Source organism: Pteropus alecto, unplaced genomic scaffold, assembly GCF_000325575.1.
Source record: "Pteropus alecto unplaced genomic scaffold, ASM32557v1 scaffold7, whole genome shotgun sequence".
Lineage (NCBI taxonomy): Eukaryota > Metazoa > Chordata > Mammalia > Chiroptera > Pteropodidae > Pteropus > Pteropus alecto.
The window spans coordinates 39556242-39575309 of NW_006494614.1; the positions used below are offsets into that span (position 1 = coordinate 39556242).

At 31.2% G+C, this 19068-nt stretch overlaps 1 protein-coding gene across 4 annotated transcripts in view; it reads left to right on the plus strand.

Annotated features, from left to right (window-relative positions):
* SUPT3H (SPT3 homolog, SAGA and STAGA complex component) overlaps positions 1 to 19068 on the plus strand; it is a 421152-nt gene that overhangs the window by 279191 nt on the left and 122893 nt on the right. For all 4 annotated transcript variants that reach the window (XM_025042944.1, XM_015600445.2, XM_025042946.1 and 1 more), the window contains 3 exons: positions 1304 to 1390; positions 4331 to 4421; positions 9588 to 9727. In XM_025042944.1, coding sequence (XP_024898712.1) covers positions 1304 to 1390; positions 4331 to 4421; positions 9588 to 9727 — 318 coding nt within the window. The remainder of the gene's footprint in view (positions 1 to 1303; positions 1391 to 4330; positions 4422 to 9587; positions 9728 to 19068) is intronic.

Here is a 19068-nt window from a genome sequence, read left to right on the forward strand (position 1 = left end):
AAAATCTTTCCCTCAAGATTTCTTTTTAAATGGTTCACAGTTAAATTTAAATTTCTATATTTAGGTAGAATTATGTTTATATACCAACCACCAGTATCCAGGAAATTCAGTGGTAAGGCTGACACATAGGGAGTTTATAGTCTATTTTGTAGTCTGTGTATTTAGACAAGGTTTGAAGCTTGCTTAGCAAAATCGCCTAAACATTCAAGCAAAATTTCTTTAGTACAAATGCACTATTTGATTTCTCATGATTGTTAAGATAACAGTGTGTCACTTTAAAAAGATTAGTTCTCAGTAATATGTGTTAGATTTATTCCTTTCAAAGAAAGGTGCATTCAGGAACAGCTTTTATATGTAAATATTTTTATAATATTGGATAGAGTTGGTTTGGTGCAGTCATCATAGCTTGATCAAGTTTGGAAGAAGTTACAGGCATATTTTTGTAGTATTTTCTCCAGCATCTTTATTTTTTTCATCTGGATGTATTTTATGTTCCTTCCAGCTAATCAAAATAAGAAACTGATTTTGCCTGTACCAAAAAATAGAACTATCATTTTTCACATTCTTTTATTTTCCAGGTCATTTTCAAGTAAGATTGTGTTTCTGGGACTTCTGAATTCCAGAAAACTCTCTGCTTTGTAGATATAAGAGCCCAGATGAATATTTCAGGGGGAATCTAACTTTTCACGCAGTATGTTTTGTGTTGTGCATTCCAGATACAGTTAACTTTTTGTGTGCATGTGATTAGTGTGGAAAGAAATTAATGCAGTCCAGTATTATGATTTATGGACTGAATCCTTTGCCCACTGAAGACTTGCCAAAACTAAAACTATTTTTTTCCTTTGGATATTAGAAACAGCTACTGTTTTTGTTGATCTTTTAAAGTTCTGAATGGACCTATTTCAAATCATACCAGCATGGGAGCTCAGATTAATAATATACTTATTCAACTAGTGATACTGAGTGAAACCATTGCTCACATGGATATGAGGGTAAAATTTCATAAAATTATTTTCAGGTGCATTAATGCATTTCTGGAAGCTGCACATGATTTTTCTTTCGCATGAAGGAAATCAAGGATTTCTGTTTATTGCATCACAGGTGGGCTTATAAGTTAATATAATTGCATTTTTTTAATGCCTTAAAACATAAGACATTTTATTTTTAAAAGCAGTAATGTGATTTCTGGGTTATTCCCAAAAGTTTTTAACTCTTCATATATTTATCTCTCTTCAGACAGCATGACTATAGTATATTTAATTTAGACTATTGAGAAAAATTCCTAAGTTTCCTTTGTTGTTAGTTACAGCAAGCTGCTGAAGTTTCTCAGCTTCGGGGAGCAAGGGTAATATCTGCTGAAGATCTTCTGTTTTTGATGCGCAAAGATAAGGTAATATAAAACAATTTCATTGTATTAAAATGCCATGTTGGTGCTTAATTACACTTATAGAAAGAAACTATCCTAGTTATTTGGTGTTCAAATTGGAATCTTAACTATTGAACTGATGTTTTAGTCTTCATAGTTTGCACAACAAAATGGTTTATTTACAAGATAATTGATTTTTTTTTTTTATATGGGCAAGGGCACTTACGTAAAACTATGCTGACAGCTAATTCTCACTTATCCTTTCATTGCTACATAATATTCATTAAATATTGACTGTTCTAATAAGTGAAATATAATTGAGTGGCATATTTATTTTTCTTCTAATTTTATACAGGATTACAAGCTTTCATAGAGTAATGTTTTTAATTTGAAATACCAAGTCTATTCTGTGACACTAGGTTATAGGAAATAGCAAATCAAGATGAATATTTCAATAGCATAAATATATTAATGTCTAGGAAAAATATATATCTAAAGATCTACCTTTCTTATTCTTTAAACTCTGGCACTAAAATACCAAAGCTGATATTTACATATCTAATTTTGTCGTAACTATCTACCATGAGTAGCTAGTTGAAAATATTTTATAAAATTTTACATTTTTAATAAAAGTTTTATCTAAAAGTTACATGTAAACATACTGACTGAATAACTGCAGTGTGCTTTGGTAGATGCTGTCACAAGCGAGTAAGTAGTGCTTAGTTCCTAATGTTCCATTTTTCACTTCTCCATTGATTTTTCCTGGCCATTTAATTACACTTACCTATTTCTCTTCCACCATTTTGTTTGCTTATGGCTCTTTTTTTTTTTTTTTTTTTTAATCAAAAGGCATCTTATCTGATCTTTTGGATGACTTCATTGACACCCTTTCTAATATCCACTTACTTTATATCTGTAAAACCTTTCATTCTGATTGACTGAAGGTTAATTCAACTTGAATCAAGTATTTTCATTTCCTTATGCAATGACAGTCAGAGATCTACAAACTTTACCTGACCAGTCTACTGTTAAACTTTATTTATTTTTAGTTCATTTACTCTTGGATAGCATGAGGAATATAAAGGAAGAGAAAAAGAAATGTCTTTACTTTCAAGAGGTTATAATCTGGTTTAGAAAAAAATATGGTTTAGTTGAAGAAGCATTTTAAGACACAGAATTTTCAAGTGGTTTGATTAGATAGAGAGACTGGAGGATCTGTTGAAGTAGAAGTTTTAGCTTAAGGTAAGACTCATGCAATTACATGTAGAATGGACCAAGTGCAAAGGAACGAACCAGGATGCAAGTAATCAAGGCAAAAATATGATTGCTAATGGCTCTGGAAGTGGATAGGAAGGAATAATACAGAGAAATAATGAGTAAGACTATGCAGGATTTGGTGACTTAATTGTACTTGGAGGACTAAGGGCAAATAGGCATGATATACCAGTGGTCTGAGGTGCTGTTGACAGAAATGAGGCTCTTGAGCTAAGATTCTTTATGAAGGCAGCGGGAGAACAATAGAGTTACATTAGTACTTTACAGAATATGTCCAGTCAATTTTTCTTTTTCACTGGTAGAGATAAAGAGGCTAGCACAAAAAATAGTCCACTTTTTCCTGTCTTCGGGAGAATTTAAAATTTTAATTCATATTGAAACACCAGGAACATATGCTAATTGACAATGCCTTTCTACTGTCCAGAAGAACTCCTAACTGGGATCTTTTTAGCATCCAAGAACATGGCTATAATATGATAGTTGCCATTGTTCTCATCTTTCTCCTCAAAATAATAATTTTATTTATAAGCTGACATGTTCAAAAAAGAATTTAAAGTAGTTTGCATAGGTGTAATATAGACAAAATAAAACCTAAAGAACTGAACAGAATCAGCAAAGAGAAAAGAGTAGCAAAGAAACCTATGTTTTTCTTTTAATAATTTGTTTATATTAAAGCAGTATTTATTGACTGCCTACTATATTTTATATATTACACTAGGCAGTTTATTTATTCTTCACAATAGTCCTGTAAGGTAGATACTTTACTTACTTTGTAAATAAACTGAGGTTCACAGCTTATGTTCTACTTCTGACACTGCTAAGCTGTAGTCATAAGACTATTTTTAACCTCTGTTTCCCCATGTATAAAAAGAAGATGATTACTGTTGTCTATATCTCAAGGCTGTTGAAAATACTAAATAAACAAATGTAAAGGAGCTTTGTAAAATGCAATAGTTTTCAGCTATTATTAGGAATCTTAAACCTGAAGGTTAGGAACCAGTAATAATACATTCTAAGTGTAAGCAGACAACTAATTACAAAGTATTATCACTCACTTTTAAAGTTGAGCAGTATTATGGTCTTCTAGTAAACCTAACGAAAGCCATCATTATGGCCCAACTATCATTAATCAGCTTTGAGTTTCATGAAAATATGTTTCTCGGATTACCGAATGTTTTCCAGAAATAGAACCATAAACCAACTCTTCTAAATAAAAGAGTCTCAGAGAATAAAAAGCAGTAAAAAGGAGAGTTCATGGCTTTTTAAAGTTAAAACTCCTTGTGTAGATTGTTCATAAATAATTTTAAAAATAAAATTTGGTCTTGAAAGTGCACAAAATATTCTACAAAGTTAGTATAGTCAGCTTAGTATGAAGAGTGTGACATTTATTACCATCTTCAGAAAGAATTTAAAACTTTTTATAAAACCAAAAGAATAAAGTTAATTATTGTGACTCTGGAGCATTGGGATACTTACAAATAAAAAATGCTTTTAAACATACTGTGCTTCAGCTTTTATGTTTAATTTGATGAGTGTATTTTTTATTACATAGAATTATGGTGAGAATTGCTATATTTTCCCTAATGATCCTGGGGTACAAGTTTATGAAACTTAGTTATAATAGTTTTTAATCAGTAAAGTGAATATATGTATATGGTTTCATATTTACTTATTTCATATTTTTAATAGAAAAAGCTGAAAAGACTGCTAAAATACATGTTTTTCCGAGACTACAAATCAAAGATTGTCAAAGGAATAGATGAGGATGATCTTCTGGAAGGTAATCTAAACAAAATACTAAACTCAAAACAGTTGTACATGTATCACGTGGACCACACATTTATGCACTGTAAATGTAGATATTTCCATAAAATTAGAATACATATACATCTGTTAAATAATATAGTTTAGAAATTAACCAAATATTTATTTAATTGCCAGCTGCATTTTGTGATTTTTTATACTTATATGACTTAATGGTAACCTGGTATTTCAGATCTTTCTTTTAATAATATGATCTGCTTTACATTTAGAATATCACAAAACTAAGAAAATTGTGTTGATTCAAAACATAATTGATTTTAGCAAGCAGAATTTTTCTGTTGTGTATCTAGGGAGCTAGAATATTATATCTTTGAAATTGATACATATCGGTTATTGTTCATTTATTATAGAAAGTATCTGACATGTTTTATGGTGTAAAGGAACCTCATTTTGGTGTGCTATTTCTATGCTGTTTAAAATCTAACGAAAAACCTAACACAGAGTAGAAAATTTTCCTTATATTATTTTCCAACTCAATTTCCCATTTTAGATTATTTAGTAAAAATATTAATGTTGCAGAATCTAACAGTAATAAGCTGAAAATAGATAATTACTAAAAAATGCTTATTGAAAAAAATAATACAGTTGACTGAACAACACAAGTTTGAACTATGTGGGTCCACTTATACACAATTCTTTTCAATAAATATTGTAAATATATTTTTCTCTTATGATTTTCTTAATAGCATTGTCTTTCTCTAGATTTACTGTAAGAATACAGTATATAATACATATAATATTCAAAATATGTGTTAATCAACTGTTTATGATACTTATACCAGACAAAATAAACTTTAAAACAAAGGCTGTAACAAGAGACAACAAAGGACCCCATAGTCCAGTTTCTGGGTATTTATCCAAATAAACCTGAAACACTACTTCAAAGGGACATGTAAATCCATATGTTCATTGCAGCATTATTTACAATAGCCAAGATATGGTGGCAGTCTGGGTGTCCATCAATGGATGAATGGATAAAGAAGAGGTGGTACATACATACAGCCATTAAAAGGAATGAAATCTTGCCATCTGCAACAACATGGATGGACCTAGAGGGTATTGTGCTGAGTAGAGTAAGTCAGACAGAGAAAGACAAATGCTGTATGATCTCATTTACATGTGGTATCTAAAGAACAAAATAAAACAGGAACAAACTCATAGATACAGAGAACATTTTGATGGTTGCCAGATGCAAGGGGGATTAGCAGTGGGTGAAAAAGGGACAGGGATTAATTACAGTTGGTAGTTACAAAACAGTCATGGGAAAGTAAAGTATAACATAAAGACTATAGTCAATAATATTGTAATAACTATTTATTGTGTCAGATGGGTACTATATTTATTAGGGTGATCTCTTTGTAAGATATGTAAATATCTAATGACCATGTTATTCACCTGAAATTAATATAATATTATATGTCAACTGTAATTAAAAATAAAATTATTTTTAAAAATGGAGATCCTATTGGTGAGCAATTAAGAGAAAGCTGGTAACTTCGTGATACTAGTAAGAAGAAGCAAAAACAGTGTTATCAGCAGAAAGTTTAACAGAGGAAATAAGGGAAAGACAGATAAGAAGTCTTACTGGGGTCAGAGAAAAACTTAAAATCTGGCAACACCTTGACTGCAAAGGGGCCCAACATTATTTAGATCAGTCTATGGAGCAGTTTATGCCCAAGGATATTATCAAAAACAGTAGAGCAGTCAACCAGCAATTACTGGAAGCCAGCAGCTATGTGTGATATCAGTAGAGGCAAACCAACCAGAAACTTAATAGAGAGATCAGGAAAAGCGACAGCCAGAGAGAACCTGACTAAAATTACAGTCATCCCTGGTAACTTAAGAAGACTATTAGTATGTTTGAGGCTTACTCTCTGAGGAGTAACATCTGAGGCTGCACACTGCAAAGGAAAGAGATTTTATTGCACTAGTCCAGCAAGTCACTAAACAAATAAACAAGCAAACAACGATAAGCCCCAGGAAGGGGAGGGAATTATTATCTAGAATTCCTATAATATATTACCTAAAATGTCCATTTCAACAGCAACAATAACAAAATACTAGATATGCACAGAAACATGTATGTATGATCTATAAATGGGGGGCAGGGAGCAGACAACACAAACAGCCCAAATGTTGGACTTAGCAGACAAAAACTTAAGTACCTATTATATATATGTTCAAAGAACTGAAGAAAACGGTGTTTAAACAACAAAGGAAAGAAATGATTACAGTGTCTCACAAAATAAAGAATGTCAGTTAAGAGATAGAAATTATAAAAAAAGAAAAATGAAAACTCTGGAGTTGAAAAGTACAATGACCAAGATGAAAAATTCAGTAGGAGGGCTCAATAGTAACTTTGAACTGACAGAAGAAAAAAATCAGTGAACTTGAAAACAGATGTTTAAATATTATGCAGTTGAAGAACAAAGGAAAATTGAAAGAACTTGAGAAAAATAGGAAACACCATTAAGTGAGCCAACATTTGGCTAATGGGGCTACCAGAAGGAAAAGAAAGAGAAAAAGGAGCAGAAAAAATATTTAAAGAAATAATGATTGAAAACTTCCCAACTTTGATGAAAACTATTAATCTGTAGATCCAAGTAGCCCAACAAGTTTCAACTAGGATAAACCCATAGAGATCCACACACACACACATTCTAGTAGAAATGTTGAAAAACAAAGGTAAAGAGAAAATAACAAAAGCCACCAGGGAAAAGTACCTCGTCACATACAACAGAACTCCAGCAATATTATTAACAGCTGATTCTCACTTACAGTATAGATCAGATAGCAGTAGGATTACATATTCAAAGTGCTGAAAGGAAAAAATGTCAACCAAGAAACATATCCGGCAAAATGATCTTTCAAAAATTAAGGCAAAATTTAAGATATTTTCAGATAAACAAAAACTGGGGAAATTTCTTGCTTAGCAGACCCATATAAAAATTGTTAAAGGAAGTTCTTCAGGCTGAAAGCAAGTTGCACCAGACAGTGATTTGAACCTCACCCACACACACAGAAAAGAGCACCTGTAAAGTTAATTATATAGGTAAACATGAGACATTATAATTGTGTATTCATTTTCCTCTCATCTCTTAACTGATTTTAAAACAATTGTATAAAACAATATAATTATAATGTTGGGTCTATAACATAGGTACGTGATATATTTGACACTAACAACATAAGTGAGGGGGTAGTAGCAAAGCTTCATTGAATTAAGGAGTGGCACAAGATTGTTGCTCAGACTACAGAAAGAAATGAAAAGAAACAAATGGTAAATAAGGCAGTTAATATAACCAATTCTAAAGATATTAACTATAAAGTCAAAACTACTGAAACTGCATGAAGAATAAATAGAAAATCTAAGTAGACCTATGGCAAGTAGTTTGCTGTGGCAAACAAATTGAATTCATTATTTGAAAAAACCCCAGCGAAAAACCCATGCCCGAATGATTTCATTGATGAATTCTACCAAATGTTTAAAGAACAATTAATAATAATCCTCCCCTATTTTATTCTATAAGGCCAGTAGTACCTTGTTATGAAATCCAGACAAAAAGACATCACAGGGGGAAAAAAAAACTACAGACTAATATCTTTTTGAATGTAGTTGTTAAAAATCCAGCAACATCTAAAAACATTGTACAGATGACTAAGTGGGATTTATCTCAAGAATGGAAGATTATTTTAAATTCAGAAAACAATCTTTATTAATATGTGTAATACATCATATTAATATGTGTAATACATCATATTAATAAAGGGCAGAAACCACATGATCTTCTCAATAAATGTTGAAAAAGCCTTAAAAAAAAAAAACCAAGTCTTTCTTGAGGAACACTCAGTAAACTAGGATGAGAACTTTCTCGACATGACAAAGGTCATAGGTATGAACTGAATGTTTGTGTTCCCTCTAAAATTCGTATGTTGAAACCTAATCCCCAATGTGATGGTATTTTGAGGTAAAGCTTTTGGAAAGTACTTACATCATGAGGAAGAGCCTTCATGAATGAAATTAGTGCCCTTCGAAGAAGAGAAACAAGAAAGCTTGCTTTCGCTCTCTGCTCTCCGACCAGGAAGCATGCCCCCATCAGACAATAGGTCTACCAGCACCTGATCTTGGACTGTCCAGCCTCCAGAGATTTGAGAAACAAATATTTGGGTTTTTAGCCATCCAGTCTATGGTATATTTAACAAATATTTGGGTTTTTAGCCATCCAGTCTATGGCAGCCCAAACTGACCAAAACAGTCATCTGTGAAAAACTCACAGCTAACATCATACTTAATGGTGAAAAATCAGTGCTTTCACCCGAAGACATTTGGGTTGTCTTTTTTTGATATATGAGCATGTGATTTATCACATTAAAAAATAATCTAGTTTTTCCTCATTCGGTAATTCACACTGATACTTTTATGCATTGAGCTGTATTAATTACCTATTATAATATTATATTCCTTCTTGACCTTTTGCAATAATTTTAATAATTTTAATTAAATATATGTTTTGCTTTTAAAGAAGTATGCTAGTTTTCTCTTAAGAGAAAAATAAGATCTCATCCATTTAGGTTTCAAATATATTGCCACAGTAATATGCATAATATTCTTTTAATTCATGTCTCAATTCTGATGTTATTACTGTCTTTGTTTTGATAGATAGATAGATAGATAGATAGATAGATAGATAGATAGATAGATAGATAGATATAAAAAAACAAAGGTACCAGACTTTCCCGCTACATAAGTGAAGTCAACCTCCATCAGTATGCATGCTGGACTGCTTGAGAATTTGATCTTGGCTAAATCAAAATGGAAAGGTCTATAAGTCTAACTCAAGGTTAAAGAGAAAGTATGAACTAAATTTTATGTAATAGTGGCTATTTTTTGGTAAAGAATTTTAATCAGTTCATTCACACTTATTGTGTTAATTGATAATTTGGTTTATTCTCTTCATTTTATGAGATGAATAAATAATTTAATTCTGTGAGATTTGCACTTTTGTTTTAGATGCAAAGATTCTCCTTTTAAAAATTATTTTGAGAAAAATCCAATTCTGAATTTCATATTCATAATGTAAACTTATTAAACAATTTTTTTCCTTCCCTCATCTTCATGCAGACAAATTGAGTGGTAGTAACAATGCGAACAAAAGACAAAAAATCGCTCAAGACTTTCTCAACTCTATTGACCAAACAGGAGAACTCTTGGCAATGTTTGAAGATGATGAAATTGATGAAGTTAAACAAGAAAGAATGGAGGTATAGTACATTCTTCCATTTTTACAGTAATAGAATAACTATTGCAGTGCCAATGATATTTGGTTTAGTTATTATATTCTTTAAATACCTGAAATGCCCATATCAGTGGTTTCATGTCTGAAAGTGATATTATGAAGTAGACTAGAGAAGGTGTCAAACTCTGCCTTCAGAGTTGACTTTGAGAGACATCTTTTCTTTTCTGTTTCTGTCCCTCCTTTGAGTATCAGTAGATTTCTCTCTGGATCTTACTTTTACTGATATTATTTTATTCTTTGAAAGCTAATTGACAATTAAATATTTGCTTATTTTTTGTTCCAAATCATCCAGTTATTTTTGCAGGCAAAGATAATTCTTAACTGCATTTGTATTGGCATACAGCGTGAAGAACTATTTTTTAGGCTGTAGTTTGCAGGTTATGGTTGGGCTCACTAGCTAAAGTAGTAGTATCCAGGGCAATCACATGCTTTATATCACTGTAACACAAAGTTAGTGATGTGTGTTTGGATTCCCTGGATACGTTTTAACAATGAATATGAAAATTGTATGCCTTATATTTACCTTAGCTATCTATTCATAAAATTGTTTCCTTAAATACTTTGGAAAAATAAAAGTAATGATTGATTTCATTTGGGTGCCTTCCAAAATGCAAGGCATTATTCTTATCATTCTTCTTGTACTTTTTCAAATAAAATTTTTTTTTCATTGTCCTTTCTCTTTGAATTAGGCAAGAGGTAATTTCAGAAAGCCAAAAGATTGAGCTAAGTACCTACTTTATCATAGTCTTGCATGCTAAAAATATAATTATTTCATGTTAAAGTTTGGAGGAAGTCCAATAGACATACATGCTTTATAAACTTTAACAGCTTCTTTAAAGAATTAGTATGCTTAGATCATGAACTGTGATTTGAAAAGGCAGTGTTCTTCCTAGGTATCAATTACCTTAGAAATGTGTGGTTATCTTGGTTTGAGACAACTGCAAATGGTTTTAGTTCAGTTTCGCCTTGGGCCAAAAACATGCTAAGTTGTCCAATGCAGATGATAAACTTATATTTCTGATGTCATTATGGCCAAACAGGATATGATTGTTTAGTGGCATGGTTTCACTTATGATGCATTACACAGAGAGCAGATATTGTTTATGCTTTATTTTTAAGACATTTTTATATTATACAAATGGGCATGAAGAAAAAGTCATTAAGGAAGGACTGACTGTACATAAAACATTAGTAAAATTGAACAAGCAGCTTTTCAGTTTTGATGGGAAAATCTCTGTCAACCAAGCCTATTGCCCAGAAGGGCATTCCACAATCAAGGAGAAGAGAAGAAATGGAGCGCGTTGTAACACTAAGCTCATAATAGCAGGCTACTGTGAGCCTGGAAAAATGATGAGTCAGTAAGGTACAAGTTAAAGTCAATATAATATCTGGAAATGCAGGGTAGAAAAAGCTTAGGAATTTATGCAGTTTGTATTCCTCTTCCCTGTAGTCATATTATACGTTACATAGTGATAATGAGGATAATAAACTATCAATAGCTGATAAAAATAATTACAATGAAATTATCATTTATATAATAAAAATTAGATTGGTAGTTTCTCTAAGCTTTATATCATAACTAAAATCTTCTCCAACCAAGATAAAGAAGAATAGTTTTGAGATTCTACTCATCCAAATAACAGAGTTTAACTGAATAAAAAGTGCTGAACTTGTAGACATAACTGTAGACAGTAGAAAGTGGAACCGTTAAGAGCATAGGCCTTGCCTGCTTCTAATTTGACAGGTTATAGTTTCAAGCATAAACCACAACTGTGGCAATTCATATGAAACCACTTTGGACTCACAGACTGCAATCCCTCGCTTTTAAAGTGCAGTAGAATAATCAGTCCTGGCATCACTCAGTGATTTAATTTTCCTCTAAGCATCACTTACAGTTGCAGAAACTTCGTTTACTACCTTCTCATCTCGAATGTGTGTCAGTGGTATAGACCCTACCAGCAAAGCTTATTATTGTTTTACTTTCTTTTTTTTTTACATTTAAATGTAGTTTAGAAGAAAAAAATATATATAGATATAAAAACTCACTCACTCGAGACCCTAGCTTTTTGTCAAAACATTGAGCAAGCATACAAAAACTGATTCTTTCCTGTTGTTTTCAGCTGACTTCTATGTGTGCTTGACTTTGTGTTTCACTCATAATTTCATTACTATTAAGTATTCTGTGATTTTAAATATTAAAAAAACTCTGAATTTTTATATCTACTTGCTACTCCATCATCATGATAGTTAACTCTTAAACTATTCTTTTCCAGCACCAAATTTTTAACAATTGAATATATGTAGACAGCTATGACCTATGATCTCTGAAGATCCTTCTAAATTATCAAATAAAGATTAAATAATATTCAGAATTGCTTTAGTGTATTTGAGAAACGGGAAAGGGAAGCAAGGAAGTGGTAAGCATAATAATACATGTAAATACTTGTAACTCCCCTCCAACTACCTCTCATCCCTGCTTAACCCTTACCTTGGAGTGGCACAGGTATGTTTTACTGTTTCTTACATTCTAAATTTTTGATATCTAATCAACTAAATGTGTCTGTGTCAATCAAAGGCCAAGAAATGATCACTAAAACCTGCAAATAGCTTTGGATTTTCTTAACAGAGGAACTGTGGTCACTCAGAGAAAAGCCTCGCCTAACACCCAGCTGCTCCACTGTGAAGGAACCTGAGAAGTTCAAGTTTATCATTAATCATGTAAAACATCTGGTCTAATAAACCATTAGGATTGTGAAGGGGATGTAAACAAGAAATGCTTAAAAAATTGAGTGAACACTACCTTCTGAGTAATCTTCAAATTGATGAGAGCAAAGATGGAAGCTCACCAAAGACAGCAGCGTTTAAACAAATTGGGGTGCTGAAAATCCCTGCTGACTGTTTATCTTGTGTATCTCCTGTTTTTTAAGTCAGAGGCCTAATACTGGAGTCTAGAGAGTAAGCAGAAGGAATACATAAAATTTTAAACAGCTTAAAACTTTTTTTAAGTTGGTTTAAAATTGAATAAGTTCCCAAGTAGCCATCTGAATTTAACCTGAAGTGACTAGGCATAGATTTAAAACACAAAATTTCTCAAAAAGGTTGAATGATCGGAGAAATCAGGGATACCATTCAGTTATGCCCCAAGTATAATGAGATTATGATCTCTGGGGGTTCTGAGAGTCAGAGTTCTAGTTTTTGGAGCTAAAGAAACTGGAAAACTCATTGAAGAACCAGAGAGATGGATGACTGCACTTCTCCATCTTCTCCTGCTTTTGAAATGTGTTCTTTCTACTATTCCCATTTTCTACCTATCGTGATTTTTTAAAATTGTAAAGTAAAATAAAATGTATTTAAGGCTGTGAGTTCAAAAATAATATCTTAGATAAGATTTATTATAAAAGAAAGGCTAATCCCAGTAAAATAAATGTTTACAAATACCGAAAAAAAAAAATGCAAAAGTTGAGTTAAAAACCCAGAAACTCAAAAAAATTTTACAATGTAAATGCATATAGGATTAAGAAATAGAGAATATATACTAGAAAGATATAGTTTAATATATACTTGAGATATACAAATATGCATATACATTTAAATACATACCTATACTATGCTCATATATGTGTGTGTCCTATATCTATACAAACAAATGTAATTTTACTAGATTTTTTAAAATGTAAAAGTAAAAGGTTAGAGGATATCAAACTCAAATGCTAATGGTAGCAATATTAGTTCAGAGAAGAGAATTTAGCAGGAAAAGCTTTAAAATGGAACGAAATCAGGAATTTATGTTGCTAAAAGTTGCCACCTATAATGAAGATAGTAAATACAAAATGTTAATTATCAAAATTCAGGGAGTAGTAACATGGCAAGCAAAAGCCTCCGTAGTGCAGGGATTGGTCAGAGAAACATCTTTATTGTGGAGATCGGAACACACCGTTCTTAGTATTTAAGGGATTGACTTGGGGAATAATATTTTAATAATAAAAATTTAAGTTAATCTAACAAATGCAAATAAAACATTTTATAAATTAGCAGCAGTTTTAAAATCCTACCCAAGGATTTTATGGTGCTCTTTGGAGAAAGCAAGAAGTTCGATGGGGCTCCAGCCTCCAGCCTCCCTCCATACCGCCTTTAACCATGAACTTTTATTTTACATAATGAATCTGTGTATCATCAGTAAAGAAAAGGTTTTACTATTTTTTAATTGAAAATCTTTAAAAAGCACTATTATTCAACTGCCCATGAAGAGTCTTTCTCACACACACAGAGACACACAAATTCAAAAAAATGTCTACATCTATAGGACATACTACTTTACAAGAGCAAAAAAAGAAAATCTGAAAGTAATAACAGAGAGGTTAAACAAACAAAATTTTAACTGATTGAAAATTTAAAAAGAAAAAAACATAGAAACAACTAATGGACAAATAAAAAAAAATTAAAAATTACTACCACAGACTGTTTAGATATTAACAGCAATGAGAATAGTCCCTATAAAATTTAATAAATATGAACAAAGCTTTACTTAAAACAGAGGCAACTTTTTTAGCATATAAGCCCTTTATTATTAAAATTGAAAAAAATGAAAATTAAATAGTCAACTAAAATTAGAAATTTTATATCAAAATAAACAAAACAGGAAAATGAAAATATAAAAATAAACACATAAAGTTATAAAATAATTGAATTTATCAGCTTAAGATTCTTTGCAAAAATAACAAAAATGGAATAAATCTATGACAGGTCTAAATAGGAAAAGTAAAAGATAGCTGCTAAAAATTAGCAATGAGTAAGGATATGGCCATAGACTGGAGAAATCAATTCTCATATAATTCTGTACTAATACATATGTAAATCTTAATGGAACGAGTATTTTTCTAAGAAAATAGAAATGATTAGTTTTACTCAATGGGAAGTAGAAAACCTGGATAGATCAGTAAGCTTGGAAGACATGCTATAGAATTACATCCTCAGAAATCTCTGAATTTAAACCAGCTTATTGGAGAGCTCTTTTAAACATTTGTAAAACAGTTATCATGCTATATAAAGTATATCAGAGCATAGAAAAAAAGGAAAACTCATTAAATTTTACACAGTATGATATAATTTTGCTTATCAATATGGATGCAGGAATCTTAAAATATTAACAATTTTAATTTGGCAGTATATATAATGAGTGATGTACCAAGACCATATAGGATTTTTTTCATGAGCTCAAGTATGCATCAATATTAGAAAATGTATTTCCATTATGTACTAAATAACTAGGTCAGAGGAAAATATTTGTATGATTGTTTTAGTAGATAATAAAAAGACATTTGACAAAATTCACTTCCTGTATTTTTTAGAAATTCTCAATAAACTAGAAATAGGAAAGTTCTTGCATATTGTGATAAAAATAATGTCACTCAAATGAACAGACGTCATTATAGTTTTAAAAATCTTAACAGTTTCATTAAATTCTACAATTTCCACTGTTGTCACTTTTATGTGCCAGAATTCAGGGAGCACTAGCCAGTAAAATAAAAGACAAAGCTATTGGTAGGAGACAAAACTTATCATTATGTACAGATAATGTAATTTTTATTAGGTAATCCTTGAGAGTCAATCTAAAAACTACTAGAACCAATTAAAGTCTTCACTAAATCATTTAGGTACTATAAAAATCAGTAGTTTCCCCCATATCTAAGTAATAGTAAATAAAAATGAGGAGAAAGACAATTCAATCAAAAATAACACAAGAAAAAAATTTATTTAGAGATAAACTGTATATTTGCGAGAAATACAGAAGCAATATTTAATAACATACTGAGATATGAAGAGTGTATAAATGAAGAAACACTATGTTCCTGGATATTGTAAATGAGACTGAATATTGTAAATGTCTCAGTTCCCAAAATCACTTATGAGTTTAATGTAATTTTAACAAAAATCTCAGCAGGATTTTTTTTAAAAAACTATAAAATGATATTAGAATTTATTTGAAATTATATAAAGATAAGGGTAACCAAGAAATTTTTATTAAAGAAGGATTAGAGGGCAGAGTTCAATTTATGCTGCCAGATACAACATTCCATAAAAGTACTAACATCAAAATAGTGTGGTACTGGTATAAAACCCAACAACCATACCAATGAAGAGAATAAATGAAATAAATATAGAGAAGAATGTAAATACAGTAAAGGCAAAATTAGAGATCAGTGGGAGAAGGATGCTAAGTAGTTGGATAACTATTTGAAGAGAAAAAATAAAGATTGCTTTTAACCTCATACTTGCATCAAAATTAATTCCAGGTGGATTAAAGAATTGGGTATAAAAAATTAAGACCATTTAGAACATAGAAATAGCACAGGTAAATATCAATTTTGGGATACAGAAAGATTTTTCTAGGCTTTTCTAACAAGCTTTTCAAGAAATAACTACTCAAGATGTTAATAGGCGCAATTTTGGGGGGAGTGATCTGTTTTCAAATAGATTTGTGAAATTCTAAATTAAGAAATTTAAGAGGTTTCTTTTAGGAATTTTCAGAGGCTTTTGTATGCAAATATGCATTGTAAATTTTTAAAGAAAATAAAATCTATTAGTTTTCTGAAAGCACATTCAGCTCAGTTTGGAAGGAAAAAAATCACAAAGGAAATGACTTAAATTTGATTACAAAAATTATGTAATTTCTGTATATCAATGAAAGACAAAATTAAAAGGCAAACTAATGTAAAAAGATGACAGAATATTAATATCATTTCTTTATGTAGACTTTTTAGTCAAATAGAAAATAACATTTTACTAGAAAAATTGGCAAAGAATATGAATGGACAAATCACAGAAGAAATAAAAAGAACTAATAAACATATAAAATATCTGTTTACCTGTAATCAACCAGTGCCATTTTTGTTTGTAAATGGTCATGAGTAAAGTGGAACTGGGTACACATTACCTATTGGTAGAAAGGAGGTTAATAAAAACCAGAAACTATTTTAAAATATCAGTTAGAAGCATTAAAAGCATTCATATACTTCAACCAAGTAAACCCATATTTGGCCATTTTTCTTCAAGATATAATCAGAAATTTCGATCATATGCACAGGCTGTTCATCACATAGTTATTTATAATAGTGGAAGATGGGGCAAGAGAACCCTATTTATGTATATATTCCCACGCACATAGAAATTTAGACTGGAAGGAAATTTACCAATATGTTAACTAACAGTGTCTGTCATTAGATGACGAGATTACCAGTGAATTGAATATGTAAATTTATGTTATTCTCTTTATGCTGTTTCTCTTAATCCTTAATTGATTTCTTTTATTCAACAGTGTCTTCTTTTAGTTTTCATTTTTTAAATTTTTTATTTTTAAATTAATTTATTTTCCAATACAGTTGACATACAATATTATATTATTTTCAGGTGTGCAACATAGTGATTAGATATTTATATACCTTATGAAGTCAGCAGTTTCCCTTTTCATTTTATTTTTTCCTATTAGAAGCTGTTAGTTTATATGTACTGCTGCAAGATATGCTTTACTAAACAAATTAAATAGGCTCGCATTATATAATTAAGAAGTAGGAGAATATAACCCTGGACAGTGTCATATAGACTCTATTCAGAGCTGTAATAATGATGTAAGAAGTTTAAAATCATTAACATTTTTATATGATAATTTTTATTGCAATGAACAAAAAGCCCATTTCAAATTGAATTAAACAATTAGGAAAATGCGTAAGTTCAGGTACACAACCAAGAGTCAATTTGACTTCAGTTGGGTTTGATATTGAGGTTCGCAATACATCATCGGATTTGTAGCTCCGTTTCCCTATAATTATCTTTTTTCTGTTTTTATTGCCCAAATCTTTAGACTGTCCAACTTTATGGGAGCACTAATGCTATAGAAGTTCCAGGTCCTGACAGAGAGAATGACTTTGTCCCAAGATTTACTCTGAAACTGCTTAGGTCACAGGATCACCCCTACCACCTACAGCAGCTAGTAAGATGATGTTTTGATTGGCTTAGCCTAAATCATATGCTCTATCCCTAAAGCTGAGGGTGCAGTCGGCCAGCCTCTCACAAAACCAGGGATTCCTGAAGCTTTAAGAGGAAGGAATGGATTCTGGAAAGGCAGCCACGAAGGTCCTTAAGTGTAAAAGACCTCTAATTATGACAGTAAGAATTAATAGAGTGGTGCATTATAACCTTGACTCTGCTCACATCTCTAGGAAGTTTTCCTTAAGAGACAGCATGGTAGAATGAGTGGAAATCATTTTCTTTGGATTCGAGCAGTCAGCCATCCATCCTTCCATTCTTTAATTCATTCAGCATTTACTTATTAAGAGTCTTTTGTAAGTCTAGTCACTATACTAGGTCCTGAGGTTATGACTATCAAAAAATACAAACTATGGTTGCTCACAGTCTAGAGTAATAACTGGCAAATCAAAAGGTAACTAAGTACTCTGGTAAAGGAACTACAGGCTCAATAAATGGTTGCTTGGTTGCTGCTATTATCATCATATTATTTTATTTTATTATTACGATATTTGGTCTTGAATTTTGAACCTTCTTAGGTTGTGTGATGGAGCTATGTACTTTCTATTTCACTTGCTATTTTATTAGAAATTTAGTTTATTCTGAAGTAAAGCACATTACTTCTTTAAGAAATTTTTATGATTAACTTAAGGGCCATAGGATTAGCTTCAGTGTGGTTTGCTGAAGAAGGGCACAAAATAAAGTAGGTAGATTTAGGGTACATTTTAAGACATGAAACAGTGTAATGTGTCAGGGTTAGTTTCTGAAAGAGATTCAAGAGCACACATTACTATATCTCTTCTTTGGGGGTAATTTTTGTTCAGATAATTTAAAAATAGTTTAAAATTGTTCTTCAGGGAATATTAGTACAACTCTCTCCAAAAACCTTTAGTATTTCTAGCTACACAGAGCAAAATTAATGTAATTTAGTATATGGTTTTTTGGCCTAGAAATTGCAGAACAGGGAATGTTGTATGACTTTAGGAGAACCCAAATGTAGGTGTAATGTGCAGCTCTGAAACTGAGTTCCATTCGTGACTTTATACACTGTATCAAATTACTTTTTATCCACACCTGTGGCCCTCTTCTGATTATGTAATGGCGAACATGTATATATTTGTCGCCATAAAAGCTTGTCTAAACTTGGGAAAGGTGTCTTCTGGAAAAGACATTTTTCAGTTAATGACATGAAAAGTAAGTTACAGATCTTAGAAAAATACAACATTCTCTAACTTTACTTATACAGGTCTTATCATTCTGTAGCTTAGTATGTCAGATTTGACA